Below are 20,595 nucleotides of genomic sequence, written 5' to 3'. Positions count from 1 at the left end.
GTCCCTTTGTGGCTACAGAACAAGCAACTCGCTCAGTAAAAGGCTCCCAAACACAAAATGGTCATCGGCACAGCAACATTCAAAAAAGCAAAAACTATACTCACCTTTTGATGGCAATGCTCTGATCTTACCATGAAATGGGCATCTCTTTCCCTATGTTACATGGTAATACAAGTTAAAAAATTAATACATTTAATTTATAAGTGACTTTTAAAACTCTCAAGGACACTTTACAGTCACAGGATAGTTTATTAAACGTTTTCTAATTGATAAAGAATTATTATGACGACTGATACAATAAATCAGACAATTTCAAATATCGATAAACGCTGCAACTGATGCAAAGTATATTTTTAAAAAGGTAAAAAAAAAAACAGTGCCCCCACGTTGTTTCAAAGCATTTAGTGTAGTGAATGTTTAATAACATTGCACTCATTTTATTAATGAGCCTGCTCAGATCGAGCAAGTGCTATTTGGCAGCATCAACAGTAATACAGTACATCATGTCCACGTCATCCAATAATTGCACTGAGGAAAAAGAAAGTTTTCTGTAATTTTATTTAAACACATGCATGAACACACGATGGTCTTTATAAATAGAAATGCAACTTGAACTTTGAGTCCTCGTTAAATGAGTTATCATTTCTGTGAGGGACAATGTGACTACTGCATGGAACATTCTTTTTTTTAATCCCTTGAGAAATTAAAATCGACATGGATTGCAGTGTGAAAAAGACAATTGTAAAGCACAAATTCATACATTCATACAGTCCCACAAATGGATTCAAGGCAAATTCATACAATCTACATCAGTGGGTTTCCATGTCTGGTCTTCGGGGAGCTACTATCCAGTCTGATTTAGATGCTTGCAGAGCTCCAACAAACCTGATTCAAATGAGGGACCATGACCAGATTGGTGCAGTGCTTACTGATGAGCAGATCCTTTGACCCTGATATGTTAAAGCTCGAGAAACACTTCAAACAGGCTGGATAGAGACTCCCGAAACCCCCGTCTACATTCTGTCCTTTTATCAGACAAAAGTATTTAAAGTGCCCACGTTGGTGGCATAGTTGAAAAATCCCTAAACTTCTCTTAGTACCAAAACAACGAGAAAAGATTTACAGCATCAGCAGTGCAATCATAAAGCGTTCACATATCTCAGGATCGAGGAGAAGAGGGAAGAAATGTTTCCCTTCAAACAGATCATTGTCGTCATCATGGTGGCACAGCAAAAAGAGCTGTCAATCACAGTTTTAAAAAGAAGCAAGGCAGATGGTGGTAGTCCTCACGGCGTTAGAAAAAAGGAAGAAAAATTCCGCTTATTTTTCTTGATCCTTCAGCTGGGTTGCGTCCCTACATGAACCTACATCAATGTCTCCTGAGAGCTTTTTTTCTCCTTCTTTTTTAGTTCTTGTAGGTGAGATAAGCACATCAGTATCTGAGGATTTCAGAAGTGGAATGATTCCCCTCGGTTATCTGGGTGTACTGAGTCGAGTCAGGGCAGCTTTTCCGGCAAGCTATAAACATAAATACAATCATCAAGCACACATCATAAGCATCTTTCAAAACAATATCTTCAGATGTGCAGCCAGTGATGAATTTAGCACTGTTGTTGCTTGCTTTAGGCACTTTTCAGGCAACCGTAGCACAAGAAGCACCAAGCAACTAATTTAGCTACTGTTTGGAAACCTTAAGCAACATTTAAAAGGTCACTTAAATGATAAAACACACATCTATTCCCTTTTAAATGAGAAAAAAAATGTCATTTCCCATAAGTATAAACATTTCAACAACCTCAGTTGAACCCATACCTTTTTTTTAATTTCAAGATGGTGCCGCCAGAGTGGCTGCCTGTACAGGAGGTCCTGTATTTTGTTTTTCTAGTTCTTCCTTTCTCTTCCTCTTACTTTCATCACTTTGCTGTTGTGAAATGTAAATTTCTCCACTGCGAGACTAATAAAGGCTAATCCAATTCAAAGTATACAGAGAAATTCAGTATTTTCCGGTGTATAATGCTCACCGGAGTATAAGGCGCAGCCCCAATGAATGGTGTATTTTCAAACTTTTTCCATACATAAGGCGCACCGGACTATAAGGCGCACCTTAAATGAATACAAAAAATGTTTGCCCCAAAAAAATTCTATAAAAAATCCAAATATAAGGCACACCACATCATACGACGCAATAGGAGAGGCTGCAGAAATCCATTACTTTTCCTACATAGCAAAATTGAGTCGTTGGCTGCTGACAGTTGTTGCAAGACCTGTTGTCGCTCAATATTCATATTCATATTCATATATAAGGCGCAACTGCGTATAAGGCGCCGATAAATGCAACGTCTTTTGAAGAAAATCAAAGCTTTTGGGTGCGACTTATACTGTGCACCAAAAAATATGGTACCCATTTATAAATCCATTTTTATTTTTGCTTGTCTTCATGATATATAGGGTTACGGCTCGCCTTGAGCCTGTGTGAGGTGACATTGGAAAAAAAGCAAAGCACAATCAGTTGACAACATCGTGCCGTTCTCCTCCGCAGCTAATTCATGAATTCGCTATGTTGGGATGATAGCCAAAAATCCACAATCGTGAATGCAGATTCCTCGGGGAAAACAATGAGAGTTTGACAAGACGAGGCGTGGCGGAGTAAGCGAAGCACTGCTGTGGTCGGGAGACGTACCAGCTGAGTGTGAGGCAGCTGCAGAGGGACGACGGCGGGCTTCGGCTTCACTGGATGCGTGACAGGTTTTGGCTTGGTGACCTGTGAGAACGCAAATGATTACATCAAAACGAAATAAACATTGACCAGATTCAATCTTGACTTACTGGTTTGGGCGTAAGTGGTGGTAGAGGTCTGGACGGAGGTAGCGGTCTAGCCTAAAAGTAATCTCAAGTCAATATGTGAATAATCACATTACAAGTTTTGGGACACACCTTTTAATGATTAGCGTTTGACTGCAAGACCCTAAAGTTTCCCTTGAGTCACAGTACAGTTACAATGTGGGGAAGGCCCCTTGTTACTTCCAACCACGTCGAAAGCCAGCTGATTTTTGCAGATTTGTTAAAGAAAAAAAACGAATACAAATGCATTAAAACAACACAGTAATTACTTCCCAGAAATGTGCTACAATAAATAAAGAGAAACAAAACATTTGTTATTAACAAACACGCACGCACGCACGCATATACACAAATTCTGCCCAAAATGATTTCATTTCTTGATCCATATATTCGTCATCAACTGTATGTATAACAGTATTCTTAAAACGATCAGCCATTTTGATTCCAGATGATTTTATATATTGTTTTTGTGTTGTTGTGCGTCGTGTGGAACGGATACGGATTGTTTTTTTTTTACCATCTTTGTCCCTGTTAACGCTTTGTTACAGCTTCAGCTGCTGTTAAAGCTCGATATAAATCAATATGTATTGTATTGTATTACCTCAGAGTTAATAGGCTTGCTTGGTACTGCTGGTGGTTGCAACAGTGGCCTTAAACCCTACAAGAAGAAAAAAAAACATGATGTGACTTAAGTAGGAATATAAATACTGAGGGTGATAAGAGTGACTCTTGCGGGGTTCTGTCCTAACCTTTGGATTAAATTACCTGTTGGATCTGTGATGGCTGAGGTACAGTTGGTTCATTTTTGGGAGGCTGTAGGACACAGCAGAGTGAAAAGAAAAGCACGATGAGTGCTACTCAAGGAAGTTGACTTGACAAAGATTTGGCTTAGTGACTGGAAAGTAAAAAGGTCCAGACATAATATGAGTCTTATGGGGGCAATGCTATTGAGACAGTTATGAAGGCATGTGTCTGGAACCCCCCAAAATTTGGATAATTTTCCCAGGATAGACAGACTGCATTACATTTCTATCTGTAGTGGCTGTCACTGAAATCAATAGGAAGCTGCGGTTGGGTTTGGCCTGAGATGCTTAAACTATTAGCATGTACGCTAAAATTTAGAGCGTGCAATGTGTCCTTTAGAGTCTAAAGGACACACTCTATGTTTTTTGGGGAGTCTAAAAGACACACTCTGTTTTTAAATGAAGACACAATTCGTCCTCACTACAATTGCAACACGAGGAATAATTTCTTTCCAAAGAAAGCGCTTTTACTGAACTTTTGTTTGATAGCATTTAATACTTGTTTGAGCTTTATCTTTAGCAATGAGAAAATGTGAATTGCATCATAATCTGCACATATAATTGAAGTTTTATAATGGAGGAAGCTGGAATCAATTCATTCACTACACATCCATTGTGGGAGGAGAAGATTTCCTTTTTAACCTTTCTCGGTACCACTGTATCCGAAATGCTTCATTACTTGACCAATTTTGTCTATTACACCACCTTGATGTGACCCTTTTTCTCACCCGAGTTCCTCATAATCAGAAACGGGCAAAACTTCTTGTTTGTTGTTGGCTTTGAAAACATTTTGAAGAGGGAAAAGCTGCATAATCTAACAGACGAACCTCAGGTGCAGTTCTGCAGGGTTTGAACCTGTCATTTGATGATCTGACCATGGAGAAGGAAAGCGGTTTACACGCTTGAGTAGCTGACGACTCCACAAAAGTCGGCTGGCTGATGGTTGTGGAGCTAAAGTGAGGGCTGCCCCGTGCATTGCTTGTTGGAAATAAAGGATTTGTCTGTCCTGATGTAGGTGGGAGGCATCTGTAAAATAAATACCCACAGCAACTAAGATGAAAAAAAAGACACGAGGGCTGATTGATCCATCAAGGCCAAGAGAGTTGAACGTCAAACCTCTTTGAAGGTTGGATTTTCTGGCAACAACACACGGAGCCCCCGATGAGAAGTGTGGCGACTATGAGCAAGCTCACAGCCAGTGCCACGATCAGCCCCACTCCCCCGCCTGCAAAGACACCATCGCATTATCAATCTCCGTTCGTTGCTTGAGGCGAGCTACAGTAAATGCCGCTTAATCTCATTACTGTATCTATGAAGGGGAATTCAGCAAAATCACTTATACTCGTGCCTCCATTTGATCACAAAGGCACACTTGTCCGACTCCATTTGGAATACATTCCAAGTGTCAACAAAAACATGGTCACAAAAAATGACATTCTCATGAAGCTCTTCTACAGGCACATAGTGGATGTACGGGGGACACTGATCATCATATCAGTGTGATTCACTTCGTGTTTGTGTGACTGTTCAAGTTGATGCATGACTGATTATACGATGCGCCTTGTAACCTGATCACATGATAAGCTATCGACTGTAGCAACCACTGGCTCTGAAAGGGTGAATGTTTGTGTCAGAAAAGAACCACATCATCTTATATCATTACCTCATTCACTGCCTTTCACAAATGTATTCGGGAATTAAAAATATGAAATTGAAGGCCATTCCCGAATTTTTTTTTTTTTTTCTTGTTTGAGTGTGGATAAAGCGCTGGCCATGGCCTCTGGCTATGTTTTTTTCATTTCCACAAGGGGGCAGCGTTTCCATTTTTTTTCATGTTAGCACTTTGTTCCAGCTTCAGATGTTGTTCAAGCGCTATATAAACCAATATTATGTATGGCACTGTATTTTGGACAGCCGCTCTCATTTCAAGCTCATATAACACCAGACCCATATTATTTAGGAAATTAATTTTCTTTTCTGATGAAAGAAGAGCGTCTAAGGTTTCTTACGCTGCATTGAATGTTTATGCAGTCCTAACAGTCAATATTCTGCGGGTCTTGGAATTCGAGTGACAATGACAAGAACCCTGGCACAGGAGTGGACACATTTTTGCACATGTCTGGCAGTAAATGAGTTAACCAACTACAGTACCTGTATTTTTTGCCGCACATCATCAATAAAAGCCATTATTTGAGAAACTCCTCAAAGAATTTTATCTTGGCAATGTCAAGCTTAAGACCACCATTTGCTTCAGACACTATCGTAAAGGGTGTAAGACACAAAGCAAACATGAGGGCATCTTCAATCTTCACCTTGCTCTTACTGTGACATAGTGCACAGTAGAATTTTTAATTGGCCCTTCTACACTGCGGTGGTGGACATTTATCGCTTTCTTACATGCCCGATTTAACTACAGTAAAGTCTCGTTATGTCGATATTCAAGGGAGTCCGAAAAAATATCGATATAACCGGGACTATCGATATATCCGACCCTGTTTGCATGTAATTTTCTCCGTGCGTGCATAGAAATAGTATCGATATAACCGGGACTATCGATATATCCGATATCGATATAACGAGACTTTACTGTATATGCAAATACACAAAAATGACCATATACTGTGCATGAGTACAATACCGTCGGTCACTTCCGATTCCAGCACCTCACAGTAAGGCGGAGCCCAACCAGGATCGCAATGACACTTGCTCTGATGGTTACAAACCTGTCATAGATCAATTCAGTCAGATACTTCAAACATTGAGTGAGGGGCCGAGTGTCCGTGTGGGTAAAATATTCACCCCGTGGTTGTTGCATTTGACGGAGCAGTCATCGTTTCCGTAGGCTCTTATGTTTGTGATGTCTTGACACTTTTGATTGTAGCATACCTTCAAGATAGATCAGTACAGTACACCCGTTAGTGTATATTGTCTGGAGGAACTACAAGCTAAAGCAACAGTAAATTTACCATATTGTTGCCACACTTGGTACCGGTGGGTACCATGCCCAGGTCAGCAGGGTAGTTGTCTTCAGGGTTCATGGTCGCCTCGTTACATTCCTCATTTCCTACTTTGGAAAAGGACTTTCTGGATGTCACTGGGAACTCCCACCCTCCCGAGCAGAAAAGTGTACCGCATGATTGCTCTCTGCATACAAAGAAGTAAATCACTAATTCAAAAATGCAATAAAATATGGTAACTCAGTCACTGTCATTTACGAATTTATTCGGGAATTGAAAATATGACGCAAAGCGTCATTCCTGAATTTGTTCACGTTTTGTTTTCTCTTGTTTGGGTGCCGATAAAGCACTGGCCATTTTCCTGTCCACAAGGGGGCCTCGTTTCCCAATGTTCACTTTAGTTTTTTTTCCCTCGCTTCAGCTGTTGTTAAAGCCCTATATAAACCAATATGTATGTATTGCATTGGATTTTGGACAGCTGCCCCAATTTCAAGTTCAGATAACTCCAGACCCATATAACTTTGGAATGAACTATTTTTTCTGATGAAAGAAGGTTTTAATACTGTATTGAACATTTATGTAGTCCTAAACTCAATATTCTGTAGTTCCTGGAATTCGAGTGAATGACAGAAGACTTGCACTGCAGTGGACATATCATGTCTGGCCATGAATGAGTTAAGATGTCATTGTGTTAAAACATACTGGCCAACACATCTACGCGTAAACAGGCTCATTCTGCAACCTCCATGCTGATGGAAACAAGCATCTGCAGCGACTTCAGCATCTATAATAAACAAGACAGGAGACCGTCCTTGTTTAACAGAATCATAAATATACTGTCGTTTTTCTCGGGTGGGCACAGGAACTTAGTGCAAGGGACTGATCTAGTTGAACATATGGGATATATATATATACAACAATATATTGTTGTGTTTTACCTGGTCCCCACAGCCTCTTGCAATGTTGCTGTCGCGACGGACACTGTCCGTTGTAGCAGTATCCTTTCCCACGGTTGCACGTCAGGCCATTCTGGGCGTAGGCGTCGGCAGGACAGGAGGCGGACAGTCCATTGCAGTGCTCAGCCAAGTCACAGTTTCCAGTCTTTGGCCGACAGACGCTGCCAGACGCTTTCAGCTGAAAATGGTGATGGACCACAAACGCCATTCATCACACATAACAAACAAGCCTGCAAATCGTAACAGCCACTACTAGCACATTGAGTATATGCGAGGAGAGCGCATACGCACTTGACAGTTGTGGCAGCATTCACCCTCGGCACACTGGGCTCCTGCGCTAAGTCTGCAGTTTGTAGCGTTGCAACAGGGATTCTTGCATTCCTTGGAAGTCAGTGTGATTTTACAACCCGGCCTCGCTTGTTGAGATTTGGCCATGTAAATGTTTGTGTGAGCGCAGGCTACCTCTGCTGTTCCACAGTCACACTCCTCGCCAGGTTCCAGGAAGGCATTGCCGCAAACCGGCCCGCCGTAAAGGCGACCGGTAGAGGGGGTATCCAACAGACAACCTGGGTTGATCTCCTCCAGGAACCTGTTGAGCTGGTACTGGCTACAGCTGCTGAACATCCTCGGAGGCACAGCACTAAAGGAGCATTCAAGATACCTTGATTTTTACTTGCATTTGGGAAGATGCTCGTCAAATTAGGCTTAATCGAGTCTAAATTCACATACCCAACGCTCTCTGCCATAATGCAGCCTTTTTTTGATGTCAAAGAACCACACACACAGTTCTCCGTATCATGAGACAAGCCCAAGTTGTGACCCATCTCGTGGGCGATGGTTGAGGACACCCCAATTGCGTTATTATTGTGGTCCTGTGGGCACGGAGGTGGTGTGTTAACACAAGTAAAAGAGAAACACGGTGGAGATTATGAAGTCTGACACCCGCCCACATTCACAAAATAAGCCTCAAACTGCTGCCAAGTTTCTCTATGGACTGCATGTTCTTCTTTTTCTGATCTCTGGCTGGTGTGGAAATTTAGGCGATTTAGTCCAAAATAAGGAGGATTTTTTTTCATTATTTTTCTTAGAATTAACTCATTCACTGCGATTCACACGCCATATTTTAAATATGACGTGGAGCGCAATTCCCGAATTTGTTCTGGTTTTGCTTTTTCTAGCGGGGGTGCCGATAAAGCGCTGGTCAGAACTCTGGCAATGTTTTTTCCCTTCCACATGGGGGCAGCATTTGCCTTTTGTACAGCTGCCCCCTCTTGCACCTCATATTACTCTAGACCCCTATAACTTTGGAATATACTCTTTTTTTTCTGATGAAACAAGAGAGTCAAAGGTTTCTTATCCTGCATTGAATCTTTATATAGTGGAATTTGAGAGAAAATGACAAAAACCCTGGCACTGGAGTGGACACATTTTTGTACGCCTGGCAGTGAACGAGTTAGCAACGCGCTTGTGTAACATTGAATTATATTCGAATGTGCATGTTTTGGTAAGTTTATTTTGATATTTTGGAGTTAATAAATAGCTAATGTTTGTTCCAGATTCTTGCTATCTTAGAGTGATATGGACAAATCACACTACAGAGTCAGTCTTAAATGTCAAGAAGGATGACATGACTTAATCAATGAGAAATCGATACCTCCATTTTGGCACAACACTTCTGCAGAACATGACTGTGAGCAAGATAATGATCATAAATTATGATGACATATGAAACAAAAGTAAACAGCCACCTCATTGACCGCTCCCGAGCTCGAGGTGCACATTGCATTTGTGTTGGCCAGACCAACCGTGATCCCTTCGAAATCCAAGCCTCTAAACAGGAAAAAGAGAACATTTTTCACATACGAGTCAGAACAGATGAGAGGCTCTTGGTGTGAGCCAAAATAATACGCCTGAGTCTTACGTGATGAATTGTGCGTTGTCATGCTTCATCCTTGGCAGGAGGTTCCGCTGGCGCCACTCGAGAAAGCGGCTCAGCGTTTGTTCGGGACTGGAGCTGACCTCTATTTGGTCTCGGTACGACCAGATATCAAGTCCAACCAACATCACTCGGACACCCAAAGGACGATACAGCTGGAACACAATAAAGCAGAATGCACTTTGAAATGGAAAGCAAAAAAGGCGGATCACCCGATATTGTATGTGGAGAAATGTTCAAAGGCGAGTCAGGCATGGCGCGACAAACGACATGAGCAAGGATAATACCGTCTCAGACCACCACTTCGGGGTCCACTGTCTGATGATTCACAGACATTGGCTCAATTCTGAAAGAATATGTAAACTTGCAGAGTGTGGTATGTGTGAAACTCCTCTGCTTAGTTGTTAAGATTCACAGTTGAAGTGCGAGAACTTCTCCTTTTAATCACTTGTAAGGAACAGACTGTATCAGCACATTTTTTTCTTCAATTCCTGCTATCCAGACGCAAAGCATGCACATGAAATACATTCCCCGACCACATAAAAAGAATTTAGGAGTCGTGTGAATTAAAAAAAAAATAACCCTTTTCACATTACTGACTATTTCTGTTTGTGTGAGGAACACATACCCTGTCAACGTTGTTTGCTATTTCAAGCACTCTGGCCTCCACTGTCCTTTTATTCCCAAACCTGTTGTACTGGAAGGAAAACATTTACATGAGCAGATACGGGAGTGCATATTGTTGATTAAAATCAAATATACTGCGGGCTATTTCAGATATGAGAAAGAGGAGTCAAACCTCTGTGTTATCGACCACCACGGCGAGCTCCACTGTTCTGGGTTTTCGTTCTCTGTCTTTGGTCTGGCCTCTGCTTCTCTGAGGAAGTTAGACATTTTGCAAGGGAAAAAAACATTATGAGAACAGACATAAAATGTAGACATTAAGGTGCTTGGAATTGAAGGTTTGGGGATTATTTCCAATCATCTGAGAATTACGATAATAATACTGAACTATATAATTGTGTAACCTGTGTGAATGTGAACTTTGAGTGCACTACTTGGCTGCGACCAGTAGAGGCACTGATGATTCAGTCTCAGCTACTTTGCTGTGTAAAGAAGACCAACAGGATGTCAGTTATGGGAAGTTGAGCTACATTCACACTGTAGCACATGTCCTCTGGGAAGCAATATTCTGGTCAGTACAACCGTAACGGTGGGTTGGGGCGAGGGGGTTGTTCTTTGTTCAAATCAGACTGAGTGCAAAGGATAAACTACGTCTGTGTAAGCTCTCAGTCGTACAGGAGTGGTCCATCGATAAAAAGGTTTCTTCAGCCGTCATCTGTACTTCTTTGAAGGTGTCGGACGTTTTGCTTCTTATCCAAGAAACCGCCAGGTCTGGACAGTAGGGATGTATATATAGGGCCTAAACTACCAGTAAGACTTTAGTTTGCTGACGAAATTTCTTGGATAAGAAGCGAAACGTCCGACACCTTCAAAGATGTACAAATGACGGCTGAAGAAACCTTTTCATCAAAGGATAAACTAGTTGATGGAGAGATTTGAGTCTAGATGGATAGCTCGACAGATCGACGGATGGACGAACAGACGGACAGACAGACAGATAGAACACATGAGACGCACACACACTGTACGTGTATGTCGATGCTGTGTGTGTCTTTACCAGACTGCTGAGCTGGAACAGTCCAGACGGACGAGTGCCATGATCAAAGTACATCGTTGTGTTTCCATGGGAACAGGAGCTCCTCTTCCTTCTCAGGTGTTTATAGTTGTAAATTGCATGAAGGCCCTCATCACTGTGAACTTCCGCCTGCTGTGAGGCCAAAGGTTCTATCAGGTACGTCTCATCTCGGAGGTGCACAAACCCCCTGTAGGGAAAAATAGGAACTTCAGGGAGAGAGCAAAGACGAAAATTGCCCTAGTGTCATAATATCCATGCACAGAGGAAATATCTGGATATATTACTGTATATAACAAGAGGGTAAGACTGAGACATCTGGATTTCAAACACAGTCATACTCAATCTTATTAATTCTCATCGAGGAACTGGCTGCATGGGAGCCTGTGTTTAATGTGCTGGACATGAGTCATAGTGCACAGTCTCCCATGCTATGGGAACCATAACCTGTTTGGAATTATGTTTACCGACAGGGAAGCGGGTGGCAAAACGACTTACTTTAATCCTGAGCACAGCTCCATGCTGGCAGAGGATTCCTCTACTCCCACAATGTGTCCGTGGTAGTAGCAGTGATTCTGAACATGTCAGGAAGAGACAGATTTGAACACCTCAGTGACAGCATAATACGAGGCCAAACTTGATGTGTCGCACTTTATGAGTCACAGTCAGAGGGAAATAAGAAATCAAGAACATACATTAGCATTACTAATCAATTTCCCGTGTGACGTATCAGCATTAGAGGAAGGAACGATGTCATAGGGTCAAGTAATCATCATGTCCACCTCAAATGTCAAATCACAGTCCACTTGAGTGGATATGAAGTAAATTTGAGAAAAGTACATTGCGGATGCATATGATGACACAGGATTTCCTGTGCTTAATGAACACATGTTGCAATCTCCCATGTTAAAAAAAAAACAACATTACATTTAAAATCATTTAGACACACTGTGAAAGTAATAACTACTCAATGCAGGGTTGGACTAGATCAGTCATTCTCAACTGGTAGAACATCCGTCCATCCATCCATCTATCCATCCATTTTTATTTATTTATTTTCTGTGTTGTTTGTCTTCAGTGGCATCGCTGGTGGGCTGTATAATATCCCAGCTGACTTTCCAATACAGGGCATATACAGAAAAACAACCATTCAGACCCGCATTTAGAGTCTTCAAGTCATCTAACAAGTATGTTTTTCAAATGTTGGACGAAGCTGGAGTATATATATAAAAAGAAATGCAAGCACAAGGGGAACACACAAACTACACCTGAGAAGAACAGGGGCCTGGATTTCAACCCATAATATTTGAACTGACTTGATTTTTATTTATTTTTACATATGCAAATAACACGTCCTCTGAAGGGAAGATAACACATGTAATTAATTGGCAGCAATTGCGTGCTTCTTTTCAAAAGAAAAACAATGATTTGCCTTGTCTAATTTCTACAAAAGTGGTTAATGATTTAAAGACCATGGGAAAATGTAAACCCCACAGGGAAATCAATTGAGAACCGCTGGTTCATGGCCTCTTTAGTCATTTAATGTAACGTCCTTATCTTATCCAGACATGTCGGAGCAACTTTGGGAATCACTTGGACATGCTTACTGTATTTCATACAAACAAGATGAAAATGAATTCAACACCTCTCTCTCTCTCTCTCTCTCTCTCTGTCTATCGCTCTGTCTGTCGCTCTGTCTCTCTCTCTCAGACACACTCACGCACACACACACACACACACACACACACACACACACACACACACACACACACACACACACACACACACACACACACACACACGCACACAAGCACGCGCTTGTAGACAAATAGACAACAGTTACCCACAGACTCCAAAATCATATACAGTCATTTTGTATGAGTAGAATGTTTTTATCATTACATTATCTTAGTCATGGATTGACAACTGACCCTGACTGATGGCTCCTGACGGAAAGGAAAATTTGTACCCACCCTTGCCTTACATTCATACATTTCAGTCATTGTAAAAACATACGCCCCTAATTCTCAACACAAACCCCTCATGAAACAACACATACCTCAAGCGCAGGCGTTGCTGTGAGTCGGGTGCCTTGCTCGGAATAATGTGTCACAAAGAAAGATTTTCCAATAAGATCCCTGTAATGATCATTGTGGTTGATGTACATGAATATGCACTTAGGAATGAAACAATAAAACTCTCTTACTTATTTCTCTCCAAATGTAGTGTGCAGTTTTGTCCCGAAATCTTCAGAGAGTACCTCAGTACATCAGGATACTTCTACGTAACATGTACAATATAAGAAGTAGAGTAAATGAGCGATTTCAGAGGATACATTGTGCGGTAAGGTGTGTGGGTGGGGGAAGGTGACTTACCTGATGAGTGGCAGCAACAGGGATGTGAGATGAATTCTCCAGCTTCTGAGGTATCACTGTTTGATACTTCATCACATGAGGTAGAGTCCACACACTCCCTGCAAAGAGGAATATCACAATGAGCCAACAAAGAAAAAAAGAATGAAAACAAGATGGGGGGGGGGACAAAAAGAGAAATACCCCACACGGAGAAGAAAATCCATATCACATATCCAAAGTGGGTCATATTGCTTGGACGGACTCAGTCATTGTGAGCTGGAATGTTCTGACAAAATGCGAAGACTCTGCAACTCTCCGCCCCTCTCTGTTGTAATTTTACCCAAACTGACCCTCTCGCGCATAGAATTCCCAAGATAATTTAAAAAAGACCTCAAACTTTACTCGTAAAAAAACATTAATTATGTATTTTGGATGACGCCGTTCGTGTTGAAATTAGGACACCCTTCATGAAAAAGTAAAAAAGTAAAACCCCTTTATGAAAAAGAAATAAATCACAAACTGGCTTTAAATCCCAAATATTATATTTTATTTATTTTATTTTATTATATATATATATATATATATATATATATATATATATATATATATATATATATATATATATATATATATATATATATATATATATATATATATATATATATATATATATATATATATATAAATGGGACAAAGTTTGAGAAGCGTGTTTGCTGTCATCTGCTGGTCATTCGTTCTACTACATACACCAGAAATAAATCCAGAAAATACACTTCCGGTGCTCAGTTAAACACTCTGAAACACTTGCAAATATTCGCTTATTATAAATTTTGTAGAAATAATGAAAAAAATAAGAATAAAGTCCGTCACCATCAATTTGATTTAAGATCGTCCCAGGTAACGCTATTTCCGTCAATAATTTACGTCATCAATCAGCGACACGAGTAACAGCAAACAAAACGGTGAAAAAATGCCTTTTGCATTTCGTGGACGTTGATAAACAGGAATGTTACAACCTGAATCGTCTCTAACTACGGTAGGGAACCGTAGGAATGAAGACTGCACGACTGAAAACATTTCTCAGGAAGAGAACCTGTTTAACTTTAGCCCACAGCTCATATACCTTCACAAGGACCATGAGCTGTTTGAGGTAACGACAACCCGACCCACTTTCGAATTACTGTACTGTATTCTCATTTAATTCACTGTGCATTTCGTTTTCAGGATGGAGACGTTGAAAGACATCTTTACCTTCAAGACCTCTATATTTCAGAGGCAATCGACGATAAACAAACCCTCAGGTATGACCATTGTTCGCATGCCCCTCCTGTGGCTAGCAAGAGCGTTTGATTTGCGGTGCAATTCTACTTCCACTACGTATCGAAGTACATAGAAGTACAGATGTGTATTAAATAGGGTAAACTACACGAACGGTAATACAACGATTCGGGTCTTTAAGAAAAAAACGTATCAGTATAAAAATAAAAATACTGTGCACGAAATATCATTTTTCGATTAAAAGGTTTCTTCAGCCGTCATCTGTACTTCTTTGAAGTTGTCGGACGTTTCGCTTCTGATCCTAGATGCTTCTTCAGCGAACTAAAGTCTCACTGGTAGTATCGGCCCTATATATATCCCTCCTGTCCAGACATGGTGCCAGACACTGCTATGATAGGTCCCTGCTCTCAGGTTGGGAGGGGAGCAGTGGACTACTCCCTGCGACTCCACTGATTGTTCCTACTGTCCTGACTAACGACTGGCCTGATTGCCGCACTTCCTCTGGTATCACCTCATCAGTATTACTAATCCTATGTTGCCTAAGCAGGCTGTTGTACGAACGATCCAAATTAAACCTCACTCCACCATATCGGTTTAGTGAAGGATTTAGTTGTTTTATGAAAATCGCTTCTTTTACTCCCCTTTCAGACCATCTATGTTCTCTCGCTAAGATTTTAACCTCATTGTCGTCAAATGAGTGGTTGCTAGCTTTTAGGTGCATATGTACTGCCGATTGAGGCCCTCTAGTATTATCCCTGTGATGTTGCACTGTACACCTACCCTTGTCTGCTGGCAAAATAGTAATATTTGTATCTTTTTGTCGAGTAGTTAACGCCTTTCTCTCTTCTAATGTTATGTTGGACGGAGGTGGTTTGGCACTTCTGAGAAGGGCTGATATTTTAATGCGTAGATCATCTGCCTCTGCATACGAAAGTTTATTTTTCAAAGCTGATTCAGTAGCTGTGATGTAGTCTATTGTAGGTATTGTTTCAGGAGTTACTGAGAAATTTAAACCTTTGGTTAGTACAGCCTTTTCTGTCTCTGAGAGATCTCTGTCTGCCAAAATATCATTTAGGTTTGACATTCTTAATCGATTACCAGTCATTTTCAGGGGATCGAGAGTTCAATGTTCTTGTGTGTGGTTCTCTCTCCAGTGTTTCAGAGTTTGCTTGTCACATATCTGGCTGCAACGCAGTCCACAGCAGTTTAGATGAGTATGAGCACCACTACAACTCCTTACACAGACACGTGTGCTCTATTTGCCGTCGCTCACTTCCCACCGCTCGCCTCCTGGACATTCACATTCAGGAGTGGCATGACTCTGTCTTCATGGTCCTCGCACACCGGCAAGACATGGTATGAAACATGACAATCAAAACAGAGCTCCCTGCTAGAGGAATCACATGTTGTGAATGAATGTTTTCACAATCTGCTTGTCTTGGTAAAGTGGCTTTACATGGCGTGCGTGATTGACAGTACCGGTGTTTGGTGGAAGGATGTGAACACAAATTCAGGACGAGTGCACTTCGGAAGGACCACCTGATACGAATTCACAAGTACCCCCCAGACTTCAGATTTGACAAAGCCAAAAGAGAGAAAGGGTGAGACTGCACTTATTTCCTTTGCTCGGTAGATGGCAGCAGCGTTCTTTATGTGGAGGACATGTTTATCTTGATTGTATCGTCCGTAAACTATATCTATTGCTATGTATGCATCACGATCGATATATATACTGTTAACATATTGCTGACAGCTAAATACGTACAAACATGTTTCAATTTTGCTGTACCATTTTATTTTGTTTAAAATCATCCATACTAATATTCACAGGTGCGAAGACTATGAATTTGGACTCAATTACTTTTACTTCATAGAATATATCTAATTCAATTTAAAGTAGTCCTCCAAATAATCATTTGAGTAAGTGTAGGGAGACAAATACACAAAAATACTTGAGACAGATCTACAAATTAAGACATTGTCTACCAATGTTGTTACCGAGTTAATATTGGTTGCAGAGTTTTAATATAGGTTGCAGAGTTTACCCTGTAATGATAGTTAATTGAAAGTAAAGTATTTTAGCATAAAGGTACTCTGACAAAAGTTATATAATTAAATGTCATGGAGTAAATATAACACGTTAATAACCCACCTCCGTTGAGATTCCAAAGTAAGTTTTTGTTTCACTTGTCAGGTGCTACCTTTTTTTAATATAATAATAATAATAATAATAATAATAATAATAGGATTGGATTTACCTTTATTAGTCTCGCAGTAGAGAAATTTACATTTCACAGCAGCAAAGTTATGAAAGGAAGATGAAAGGAAAGAAAGAAGTCGAAAAACAAAATACAGGAGCTGCTGGAAAGGCAGCCACTCTTGAAGGAAGCGCCATCTTGAAGTTATAATAAGTTATTATAATAATAATAATAAACATATCCTTTCTATTGGCTATTCTGCTAAAATTCTTCAATTTATTTTGTCAGACCTCGAGAGGCAAAGCAGCAACAGCAGATGGACATAGCGATGGAGGTAGCGGATAATGCGAGTGAGGAGCAGTCTAAACGGGCAGATCAAGAGGAATCCATGGAGATTCCTGCATCCGTGACAGGGAGATATTCCACTGAAAAAAGTAGCTTACATGAGCAACTGGCTGCAGGTCCCAACACAAATAATGAGCATCTGATATCACGATACTCAAACAGGTTACCTGCTTTAATATCGTTTCAATAATTTTCAGCTTTACAACAATGGCATTCAAATTTCACTTAAATATTCCATTGTAAATTGAACAATCTTCCTTTACTTTTTTTTCCTTCTTCTCTAGGGTTCCCTCCAATGTGTGTTTTGGTCACGGCTCCATTCGGGGCTTCAAAGGTCACAGAGGAAAGAGGAAATAAAACATTTTTTTTAGAAATCACAAATATGTACTCAGTTATTTCCGATGACAGTAAATAAAATATTTATTGGTATTTGCATATCATTTGTTTCAGGCGGTCCTTTGTGTGACATCCACATTACTTATTGTCTGGCTTCAAAACTGACATTTTAAAACAAAATACAAACAAACCTCATTATTTTTGTAATCAATTTTAATTGTACCCCCCAAAATTCAAGGCAACAAGTATATATAAAATACACTTAATCACTCTTAAGTATAAAATAAGTACTTTTTTTTAATTTACAGGACACAAATGATGCTTGCTGTTGTCTTGGAAGGGGATGAAAGGAAATTTGAATGTCAAGGTCAACTGTGTAAAAATTATTCTGGTAAAATGAACATTATTTTAACCTTGCATAATGTGGAGTAGCTTAGAAATTCAAATGGAAAGATCGGGATCCATTTTAAATTTGAATACAATTATTGCTTTATATAGCTCTTCTGTGCCATGCTGTTAGACAGGCTACTTACTATCTTTGGATTAACATTTTAGGAAGGTCAAAAATACATTTTTGGCTTGTAAATTCTGTACATAAATATCAATTGAAAGTTTAAACAGAATTGTTTCACTTTATGCTTTTTACCTTCATTCTTAAGTATTTTTTAAGAAAAATGTTTTACAGAAAACATATTTTAAAGGCAATCTTAAACAATGTGCATTTTGTTGTTTGACAGCTTTTCACACTACAAAAATTAGCATTTTTAATTCACTAGCCATGTGTAAAATGTTTTTAACTGCTTATATATTTGCTAAAGTTTTTATTTATAAAAAAAATGTTTTTCCCCAACCAAATAAATATTTTCACGTACATTTCTTCATTAAACGCAACTCTTGTTGCTCGGAGGTCACTTAAATGTAAAGGCACACACACTCATCCATGCAGAGTGTCCAATCAATGCGTGTTAAGACAAGTAATACATCCCATAGGGTCCACCGAAGAGTCTCGGTACCGGTAAGGCAGGTCGCGGGCCATTCAAAGCCCCGTAGAGGGCCGGTGCACAGATGGGTGCGCTCATGGGGAAGGGGAAGGCGAAGGCCGGCAGCAGCGGCTTGGCTGCTAGCTTGAGTTTCTCCAGCTCGGCCTCCTGCAGTCTCTTGGCCTTTGCCCTGCGGTTCTGAAACCAGATCTTTACTTGTGTCTCTGTGAGGCTGAGGGAGCTGGAAAACTCGGCTCTTTCGGCGATGGACAGGTACTGTTTCTGGCGGAACTTTCTCTCCAGGGACAGCAGTTGAGTGCTCGTGAAGGGAGTTCGGGGTTTTCTGTTGTTCTTATGTTTGCGTAGGTTGCAGTGGCTCGGACTGGGGAGTCCTGCGAGAGGACACACAATCGCTCATTTACTACAGCATCCTTTCACCAGAATGTCAGTTTTAATTGCATAATCGCCGTGGAGCGATTATGCATTTATAAACTCAATGGACAATTAATTACCTCGACGCTTGCAGAATTGAATGAAAATGACATAACAGGCTAATGACCATAATTGGTAATGAGATAAGACTGCGTCCACTTCATTGTCTTTTGCAAGTTTCCGACGCCTTGTGGAATAAGAAATGGCGTATCTACAATACACAGATTGGTCTTTACTGAGATGCTAAAAATATTAGACACGTCACGGTAGTATTTGAAGTGCATTTCTATCACACCAGTAACACGTCCACTGTATTTTTAACCAGTTCAGTGAAATGTCAGTTTTGTTTAAACCACCAAAAATGTTCTGTATTTTTATGCAGCGCTTTAAAATAGAAACCCTTTCGTTTTAACATTCACTCCTCATACCTGTCAACCTTGGCTAATAGCTGCTCTTATAAATGAATACAATTCTCGTGTAAAAGTTGCAATACGCCGTACATTATTTAAAATGATTAAAAAACTTAGAAAATACGGGAGCACATACGTTGACTGGTATAGGTCAACTAAACGAAGACGCGTTAGTATCTATAAAATAAATGTATACAGATGTTGAAAACAATCTTTTTGTAATCACGATACAGTGTATTTTATATATGACCAGAAGGACCAAAACTGACCCGTGGACCTACTGCACATGATAATCCACCAATTCAAATCTCGTCGAGTTCGTGAAACCACACATTTGACACGATTGATAAATAATGAAGTGCTTCCACTCACTGGGAGGTGATGCGTAAGAAGACTGTAACCAGGGGCTGCTGCTGCTCTCCTTGTCGTTGACATCCACGTTCTCTGTTTTGAAGCGATTAAGTTCCATTGGCGAAGTTCTTCCCATGTCCTCTTCCACTCGCGCGCTGGACTCCGTGGATTGCTGCGTCCGGTTTGACATAAGCGACTCCACGCTGAAAGGCAAATCCACCATTTTGCCTTTACACCTGACGACAGGTGACGAGTCGAGGCGCTCGGGTGCGGAACACCCCGAGGCGCGCTCCTCCGCGTTAAAGTCCCCCGGTGCAGCCGAAGGTGGCGATCCCTGCGAAGGATTCATTACGCACAACTGAGGTGCCATACAACCAAAGGTCCCTCCTCGCTCTCTGGAGTTGTATGCTTGCTTTATCCCACTAAATAATTTCCCCCCACTTTTTTATGATAGGACCACGCACCAACTCGTTTCTCGCTGAGTTAAGTGCTTCCCCGAATCGTCATACCACAAGCTTTCTGGTGGTGTCTTGGATCTGTGTGACTCCACCCAGCCTGTCTGATAGGGCAGCAAACCTCATGACGGGGTGTGATGCTTGCTTCCAGCGAAGGGCTTAATTTGAGACCCTAAAAATGTTATATTGCTTGCACTTTCGTCTTCTTCAACATTCCAGCAGGGTTTCCCCTGTTATTTAACATTCCTCACTGTATCTCAGTCATTT

The 20,595-nt window shown here is 40.7% G+C and overlaps 3 protein-coding genes across 4 annotated transcripts; 1 reads left to right on the top strand and 2 right to left on the bottom strand.

The window, feature by feature from the left end:
* Positions 1-540: 540 nt before the first annotated feature.
* On the bottom strand, positions 541-13,839 carry adam8a (ADAM metallopeptidase domain 8a). Of its 2 annotated transcripts, none has more exons than XM_089012307.1 (25): positions 13,745-13,839; positions 13,565-13,662; positions 13,396-13,469; positions 13,249-13,327; positions 11,688-11,764; positions 11,175-11,379; positions 10,293-10,370; positions 10,122-10,190; positions 9,479-9,648; positions 9,306-9,387; positions 8,287-8,429; positions 8,020-8,197; positions 7,849-7,938; positions 7,540-7,735; positions 7,304-7,385; positions 6,611-6,788; positions 6,444-6,530; positions 6,283-6,367; positions 4,761-4,869; positions 4,472-4,670; positions 3,607-3,654; positions 3,443-3,499; positions 2,827-2,877; positions 2,681-2,761; positions 541-1,518 (listed from the first exon to the last, which is right to left on the bottom strand). In XM_089012307.1, exons 1-25 carry the CDS (start codon positions 13,788-13,790, stop codon positions 1,474-1,476), a joined length of 2,607 nt encoding a protein of 868 aa, XP_088868433.1. In that variant the 5' UTR covers positions 13,791-13,839; the 3' UTR covers positions 541-1,473. The 2 variants fall into 2 exon arrangements, with proteins under 2 accessions (XP_088868433.1, XP_088868434.1); XM_089012308.1 differs by having other exon boundaries at positions 13,750-13,792.
* Positions 13,840-14,490: 651 nt separating this feature from the next.
* znf511 (zinc finger protein 511) lies at positions 14,491-17,780 on the top strand. The gene is made up of 6 exons (XM_089012550.1): positions 14,491-14,693; positions 14,768-14,844; positions 15,976-16,177; positions 16,298-16,422; positions 17,308-17,526; positions 17,649-17,780. Exons 1-6 carry the CDS (start codon positions 14,550-14,552, stop codon positions 17,719-17,721), a joined length of 840 nt encoding a protein of 279 aa, XP_088868676.1. The 5' UTR covers positions 14,491-14,549; the 3' UTR covers positions 17,722-17,780.
* Positions 17,781-18,665: 885 nt separating this feature from the next.
* msx3 (muscle segment homeobox 3) lies at positions 18,666-20,366 on the bottom strand. Its single transcript, XM_089012551.1, has 2 exons — positions 19,895-20,366; positions 18,666-19,072 (listed from the first exon to the last, which is right to left on the bottom strand). Exons 1-2 carry the CDS (start codon positions 20,241-20,243, stop codon positions 18,666-18,668), a joined length of 756 nt encoding a protein of 251 aa, XP_088868677.1. The 5' UTR covers positions 20,244-20,366.
* Positions 20,367-20,595: the final 229 nt, after the last annotated feature.

Source organism: Hippocampus bargibanti, linkage group LG13 (assembly GCF_051943395.1).
Source record: "Hippocampus bargibanti isolate YZ-2025 linkage group LG13, ASM5194339v1, whole genome shotgun sequence".
Lineage (NCBI taxonomy): Eukaryota > Metazoa > Chordata > Actinopteri > Syngnathiformes > Syngnathidae > Hippocampus > Hippocampus bargibanti.
Note: the sequence above shows the minus strand (reverse complement) of the source record. Positions and strands in the feature narration are given on the sequence as shown.

Bases quoted from the DNA above. Each gene is read 5' to 3' on its own strand.
- adam8a (XM_089012307.1), bottom strand. From the start codon at position 13,790: ATGACCCACTTTGGATATGTGATATGGATTTTCTTCTCCGTGTGGG. The intron at 10,371-11,174 runs GTAAAGACACAC...TAACTTCCTCAG, and splicing joins TGTTCCAGCTCAGCAGTCTG to AGAAGCAGAGGCCAGACCAA. The intron at 8,198-8,286 runs GTATGTGAATTT...ATGCTCCTTTAG, and splicing joins ATTATGGCAGAGAGCGTTGG to TGCTGTGCCTCCGAGGATGT.
- znf511 (XM_089012550.1), top strand. From the start codon at position 14,550: ATGTTACAACCTGAATCGTCTCTAACTACGGTAGGGAACCGTAGGAAT. The intron at 14,694-14,767 runs GTAACGACAACC...TTTCGTTTTCAG, and splicing joins AGGACCATGAGCTGTTTGAG to GATGGAGACGTTGAAAGACA. The intron at 16,178-16,297 runs GTATGAAACATG...CGTGATTGACAG, and splicing joins TCGCACACCGGCAAGACATG to TACCGGTGTTTGGTGGAAGG.
- msx3 (XM_089012551.1), bottom strand. From the start codon at position 20,243: ATGGCACCTCAGTTGTGCGTAATGAATCCTTCGCAGGGATCGCCACCT. The intron at 19,073-19,894 runs GTGAGTGGAAGC...GTCCTCTCGCAG, and splicing joins TTCTTACGCATCACCTCCCA to GACTCCCCAGTCCGAGCCAC.